Genomic DNA, 7,446 nt, shown 5'->3' with positions numbered 1-7,446 from the left:
GGCTAAAAGGATTAAAGGTTATGGAGAGAAAGCAGGAATGGGATACTGAATTTGCATGATCATCCGTGATCATATTGAATAGTGGTGCAGGCTCGAAGGGCCGAATGGCCTACTCCTGCATCTATTATTTTCTATGAACCTCCCAGTGATATATTGTACAACCAACAACCAGGTCTACAACAGAGGACTTCTTATAGCACAGTGTCACTGCACTCGCTGTGCAAAATCCTCACTGCCAAGTCTTATTTGCCTCATGACCAAATACTTGCAGCGGCCTCACCTACCCCAGCTCTGTTCAATGGTCCCAAACCACCCAAAGGTCTCGCACAGTTCCACCCCTGCAACAACCCCCAGCTATATTTTTTTAAGTAGATATGATTTCAATGGAAACTCGAGTGTTCCTGGAGTTTTCCCATCCTTCTCCTCCGCCGTGAACTTTCTCCGTTCACATCGGAGAAAGTTCCATTTCCTCCCAAGTTGTTGGCAGGCTAACAGGACCATGGAACGGTGTTAGACTGAAGGTTCCCGGTTCAATACTGGGTTTCGGCACACATTCATATTACAATGAATTATATTCATTGGGGCCTGTTTCTGCTGATGTTAATAAATTCCAGCCCGGTTTCCGAAGTTAATATTAGGAATAAACATCGAATGAATCAGCTTTGTTTGTTTTTTAATAAGGACTTGGAAAGGTGCTTACTGTGCGTGTAGAGGTCGATCCCTATAGAAGTCATAGAATCAATCATAGGAACCCTACAGTGCAGGAGGAGGCCATTCAGCCCATCATGTCTACACCGACCCTCTGAAGGAGGATCCCACCCACTCTACCCCTGTAACCCCACCTAACCTTTGGGCACTAAGGAGCAATTTATCATGGCCAATCCACCTAACCTGCACATATCTGGACTGTGGGAGGAAACCGGAGCACCCGGAGGAAACCCACGCAGACACGGGGAGAACGTGCAAACTCCACACAGATAGTCACCCGGGGCCGGAATTGAACCCGGGATCCTGGTGCTGTGAGGCAGCAGTGCTAACTAGTGTGCTACATGATGTATTCGTCAATTCTTCATTGAAAGGGGAATTACAGGCGTTTGGTGCCTGAGGCTGACCTTGGAGGAGAGGCTGTGTACCTGGAGTAACTGATTGATTGCTAGATGACTGATGGTCAAGCGAACAATACTTAATCCTGATGTGGAGCATTTTCAATATCATCCAATGAGCATCTATCAATCCTCTCGTTCTAGTACAACCTTTGTTTAAAAGACAAAATTGATGTTGGAATGAGAATGTTTCCGTTATTCAAGTAATCTGTATTTTATTAACTTTTAAATAGGCTGCCTTTGCTACCAAATTGTAATAGTGACCAGTGGAATGAGTAGATTAGTTGACCACGAACTTGAGTTACAATCAGGTACACTGATCCCATGTTCAAGCTTCCCAACATTGCCACTGAATTAGAAAATCACCCGGAGACCCAACTGCTAAACAATTCCATTGTTTTTGCCTTTGTGTGAATAGGTTCCTGATCTCAGCCCGACATTTAGCAATAAACCCAGTGGCGCCTTGTCCTGTGTTTGCAGTTAAATTTCAAGCATTGTTCAGGATTTGTCTTTTCCATTTGTTAACTGTCCATATGCCTCCATTTGCAGGCCGGGTTCGCGAGCGGCCAGCGGCATGTTGCATGACGCGGGCACTGTCATGCACATGCGCGACCACGGACCCGGCAATTCTCTGGGCTGTATCAGCTGCGAGCGCCGGGAGTTCTAAGCAGCTGGGCTGCTAGCCCCCAGCCAAAGGGAGGAGCGGTGGCCGTTCTGCGCCGAATTTTCGGTGGTAAAATGCCACCGTCCTCACTCCGGTGTGGAGACATAGCCTCAAAATCAGAGAATCCAGCCCTATGTGTCTCTGATATTATCCTTGCCACGTGCTCCACATTTCTCAGTTAACCAACATCGCACTGCACACACAAATGCTTTGTAAACAATTTTATTCTTTTTCACCACATAGTTAATCAGAACCAGTATGAGTTCTGTTGACTTCAGCAGATTGGGTGCTTCCTATCCAGCCCTTTCTGTTGCTGTAGTTGAGTTTAGGTTAGTGAAGGACTGATCAGTAGAAGCATTTCGAAGTACGGGCAAACTCTCAATGGATTGAGCTCCAGCCTCTGAGATCCACTGGCTTTCATCTGCAGGTGAGAGAGGAAGATGTATAAATATCATTGTCCTGGAATCACCTCAGGGCAGACAGTGGTGCAGCGTTATGGTTAATAGGCTTGTTATCCAAAGACCCAGGCTATTTCAAGTAATAAATCTGGAGTATAAAGCCATTTATATGGTGATAATAATCTTTATTAGTGTCACAAGTAGGCTTACATTAACACTGCAATGATGTTACTGTGAAAAGCCCCTAGTCGTCACACTCCGGCGCCTGTTCGGGTACACAGAGGGAGAATTCAGAATGTCCAATTCACCTAGCAAGCACGTGTTTCGGGATTTGTGGGAGGAAACCAGAGCACCCGGAGGGAACGCACGCAGACACGGGGAGAACGTGCAGACTCCGCACAGACTCCGGGAATCGAACTTGGGTCCCTGGCGCTGTGAAGCAACAGTGCTAACCACTGTTGACAGTGACTCTGGTTCATTAATTAGAGTGGGAAATCCACCAGCCTTCTGCAATGTGGCTTCCTCTTAACTGTCCTTTGCAATGGCACTCAGTTGAAGAGGGCAATTAGGATGGATGGCAACAGCTGCTGGCCTTGCTAGTGATGCCCTCATTCCATCAAAGAATAAAAATAAAACTTTAAAGCAATACGCTGCTCTGAAATTCTGGTCATTTATTGCTGGTATCCATGGTGAAAGAAGCTTCTAGGTTGGAACTGGCCTATACAGATGTAACGAGGGGAAAGGCCACCTTCAGCTCGCTGCGTTTAATGAGACGTATGGTGGCTGATTGGACATTGGTCACAGTTAAAATTACTGCTTTCTAGATCCATCTGAATCTGCATGAGCCATAGTGAATAATTATACAAATAACCTTGCCCGAGGTTAGCATTTGGCCTGCTGTGAAGGATTTGCACCATGTTGCAACTTAAAATGAACTCATACCTGTTGACAATAATTGCCCCAGGCCATTGTTGATGAGATTTGCACAAGTTCAGACGCATTAAGAACTGAATTTTACCAATGCACGGAATAGGTTTCACAGAATAATTAAATACAGCACAAAGGCTGCCAGTCAGCCAATCAAGTCTATGCCAGCTTTTACTAAGAGTAGTCCAGTTAGTCCCATTCCTCCATTATTCTCCATATCCCTGCAATATTTTCTTCTTCAAGTATTTATCCAATTTCCTTTTGAAGCCTTCTATGGACGGCATGGTAGCATAGTGGTTAGCACTGTTGCTTCACAGCATCAGAGATCCAGGGTAGATCATAAGAATCTTTTCCTCATGGCAGAGGTGTCAATGAAAATGAAATGAAAATGAAATTGTCACAAGTAGGCTTCAAATGAAGTTACTGTGAAAAGCCCCTAGTTGCCACATTCCGGCGCCTGTTCGGGGAGGCTGGTACGGGAATTGAACCCGCGCTGCTGGCCTGCCTCGGTCTGCTTTCAAAGCCAGCGATTTAGCCCTGTGCTAAACCAGCCCCTGCAAAGACCAGAGGACATAGTTTCAGGTGAGGAGTAAGTGGTTTAGAGGGGGACCTGAGGAAACATTGTTTGACCCAGAGGGTGGTGGGAATATGGAATGTGCTGTCTGCGAGGGTGGTGGAGCCAGATAGTCTCAAAACATTTAAGAAGCCTCTGGGCAGGCAGTTAAATTGCAAGGGTATATTAGGCTACGGACCAAGTGCTGGTAAATGGGATTAGTGTAGAACGGTATTGGATGGTCGGGGTAGATATGATGGGCTGAAGGGCTTGTTTCTGTACTTTATGGGCACGATTCTCCGAGCCCCGCGCCGGGCTGGAGAATTGCCGCAACGGTGCCAGGCCGCCCCGACGCCGGCGTGCGATTCTTCAAGGTGCGGAGAATCGGCGCCATTTGCGCCGGCGTGTTTGGCGCGACGCCGGTTGAAGGCCGCTGTACGAGGCCGCCGATTCTCCGGCCTGGGTGGGCCGAGCGGCCACGCAGAAGAAGCAGAGTCCCGCCGGCGCCGTCCACACCTGGTCGCTGCCGGCGGGAACTCTGCGCGAAGGGTCGGGGGCGGCCTGTGGCCGGGGGGGGGAGAGATGCTCCTTCACCAATCGGTGGACCAGCCTCCCCAGCCCCAGCCCTATTTTATTACGTGGCTGGCCCCTGAACCCCCACGCCATGTTGCGTCGGGGCCGGCGCGTTGAAGACATCCCCTGCGCATTCGCGGGTTGGTGCAGCCCAACTGCGCATGCATGGGTTGGCGCGGCGCCCAGTTGGCGCCGGGGAGGCTGGAGCGGCGTGAACCGCTCCAGCGCCAGAGCCCGCGCCCGTTTCGGAGAATCGTGCCCGACAACTGTATGACTATTCCCATACCCGCTGTATTGGTAGTCTTTCAGCAGGCACAAGAACAAGAAGACCTGCCGCATTTGCTCCAGAAAAGAAGGACAAAAGTAACTTACTTATGAATTTGAGAAGCTGGTTCCTTTCTTGGGCTCGCACTTCAAGGTGAGCTAGTGCTGTGATATTTTCTGGTTCACCTGCTGTTTGGTTGTGCTGTAACAGGGGCGCTTCCAGTAAATCAGAGTCTATGCTCTCGTTCAGGTTTGCCTCAAAGTGTGTCTTTGCAGCTTCTTCTGCTGAGCCTGAAACAGTGACGTTGCTGTTTGTCACGAGAGTCGGACAAGGGGGTTCCTCGCACTCTTCCTGGATCAGCAAGGTTGGACAGGCCTCCCCATCGTTGGCGGGATGCTGTATGATGAACCGTGTCCTCTCCCGGATGCCACTTCCGCAGCTACGGCTGCAGAGACCCCAGGAAGACCAGGCAGAGACTTCGCAGTCCAGAGGGGTGCTGGTGAATTCCTTTGCCTGCGAGTCTGAAGGTAACAAAATAAAAATCTTGTTACTTCTACCTTATAACGCAATTGCATTCAGTCATTACTGCTCAATGCATTGCTGTGCATTTTGATTTCACTTTCCAATGAGGTGCCATTGTTGCCAATAAATGCTGAAATACTACTTTGATACATAGAATTATCACTTAAATTCCATATCGACATAGCACAGTTTAACCCAATGTCATTCAATACATGATGCGGAGATGCCGGCGTTGGACTGGGGTGAGCACAGTACGAAGTCTTACAACACCAGGTTAAAGTCCAACAGGTTTGTTTCGAATCACTAGCTTTCGGAGCACTGCTCCTTCCTCAGGTCAATACATTAGCTACTAGCCACATGTTGCTAATTGAGAATCCCAGATGAGGCTAATCAGATTTCTGCTGTGAAAAAATGAGTAATCAACATCACAATTGGGCTTTAAATCTTGATATTTATTTGTGTGCCTTTTGCATGTGAACTTTAACATTTTTGTGCAACTCTTTGTAAATGGACAAAAAGACGTTAATTGATTATTGTATTTATATAGTGTACCTAAAATTACTATATTACGAGTATATGTAAGTGTCACAGTTTTGTATTAACTAGCCTATCACATGTTTTATGGAAACAGACTCGAAGGGTCATATGGACTGAAAGCATTAGCTCTCTTTCTCGCTTCACAGAAGCTGCCAGACTGCTGTGTTTTTCCAGCATTTTCGGTTTGTATTTCAGATTTCCAGCAAGCATTTTTTAAAATAAACTTAGCGTACCCAATTCATTTTTTTTCCCCAATTAAGAGGCAATTTAGCATAGCCAATCCACCTACCCTGCGCATCTTTTGGGTTGTGGGGGCGAAACCCACGCAGACACGGGGAGAATGTGCAAACTTCACACAGACAGTGACCCAGAGCCGGAATCGAACCTGGGACCTCGGCGCCGCGAGGCAGCAGTGCTATCCATTGTGCCACCGTGCTGCCCACATTCACGGTAGTTTGCTTTTATTTTACACATGTATGTGGTATTGGAGATTCCAGTAACTGGTATATAACATTATATCATTCTAGCTAATCTCTCATCCAGTTCATAGAATCATAGAATTTACAGTGCCGAAGGAGGCCATGTGGTCCATTTTAATCCTGGAAAGAGCACCCTACTTAAACCCACACCTCCACCCTAGCCCCGTAACCCAGTAATCCCATCTAGCCTTTTGGTCACTAAGGGCAATTTAGCATGATTAATCCACCTAACCTGCACATCTTTGGACTGTGGGAGGAAACCGGAGCACCCGGAGGAAACCAAACAGACATGAGGAGAACATGTAGACTCCACACAGACAATGACCCAAGCCGGGAATCGAACCTGGTACCCTGGAGCCGTGAAGTAACAGTGCTAACCACTATGCTACAGTGCCACCCTTAATATGTCTTCAAATAGTTTACGAGTGGGTTTTAATGACTGCGTTGCTGATTCTGTTATAGAATCATAGAATTAACACTGCAGAAGGAGGCCAATTGGCCCATCAAGTCTGCACCAGCCCCTTGGAAAGAGCACCCCGCTAAAGTCCGCACCTCCACCCCATCCCCGTAACCCAGTAGCCCCACCTAAACTTTTGGAAGCTAAGGGGCAATTTAGCATAGCCAATCCACCTAACCTGCACATCTCCTGGCTGTGGGAGGAAACCAGAGCACCCGGAGGAAACCCACGCAGACACGGGGAGAACGTGCAGACTCCGCACAGACAGTCACCCGTGGCTGGAATTGAACCCAGGACCCTGGAGATCTGAGGCAGCAGTGTTAAGCACCGTGCCGCCGTGCCACCCTGTTGCTCGTGAGTAATCTGGGGTGTTGAGCATGTTTGTCATATTTACTTATTGACCTATTCTTTTAATAGTCAATAGTCCAATACTCATCATAGGGAGTTGATCTGAAGAGGTCATACAGTCAATTACGGTCAATTAATAATCGTTATTTTTGTTGTTGGATGTTTCTCTAGATTGGCAACTTTTCCCGTTGTCAATTCAACAACATTCCCATAGTATAAGGAAATAGATGGAACCCAGGGAGATTGGTTAGGGTTGAGAAGGGAGCAGAGAGATTATCAATGATAGTTGATTTATACTTGACCTCCTGTGGCATTATTAGAGTTATTGCTGAATCAGGGAAGTGGAGTGTCGAAGCATATTAGCAAAGCAACTCAGAGCCATGTAACAGGGAGGCATCTGTTCCTAGCTGTGACTTCTCAAAGGGGTCAAGTGCCCAATCTCTACCGGGGACGGGGGAAAGCCAAAAAATTAGAGCCAGGTCTTTTGGGAGTGGTCAGCATATCTTCAATAAGCAAAGGATGGTGGACATTTGGAACTCTCTTCCACAAACAACTAAATCAATTGCTAATTCCCCATGTTTCTAAATTTGAGACTGATACATTTTTGTTAAGCAAGGATC

At 47.3% G+C, this 7,446-nt stretch overlaps 1 protein-coding gene across 1 annotated transcript in view; it reads right to left on the bottom strand.

Moving 5' to 3' along the window:
* Window positions 1-1,973: 1,973 nt before the first annotated feature.
* LOC140393301 (spondin-2-like) overlaps window positions 1,974-7,446 on the bottom strand; it is a 28,076-nt gene continuing 22,603 nt past the window's right edge. Inside the window, exons 4-5 of the mRNA XM_072479607.1 lie at window positions 4,591-5,004; window positions 1,974-2,188 (exon numbers count right to left, since the gene is read on the bottom strand). Of these exons, the coding sequence (XP_072335708.1) occupies window positions 2,061-2,188; window positions 4,591-5,004 (542 nt within the window). The 3' untranslated portion in view covers window positions 1,974-2,060. The remainder of the gene's footprint in view (window positions 2,189-4,590; window positions 5,005-7,446) is intronic.

Source organism: Scyliorhinus torazame, chromosome 16, assembly GCF_047496885.1.
Source record: "Scyliorhinus torazame isolate Kashiwa2021f chromosome 16, sScyTor2.1, whole genome shotgun sequence".
NCBI classification, from domain to species: domain Eukaryota; kingdom Metazoa; phylum Chordata; class Chondrichthyes; order Carcharhiniformes; family Scyliorhinidae; genus Scyliorhinus; species Scyliorhinus torazame.
Note: the sequence above shows the minus strand (reverse complement) of the source record. Positions and strands in the feature narration are given on the sequence as shown.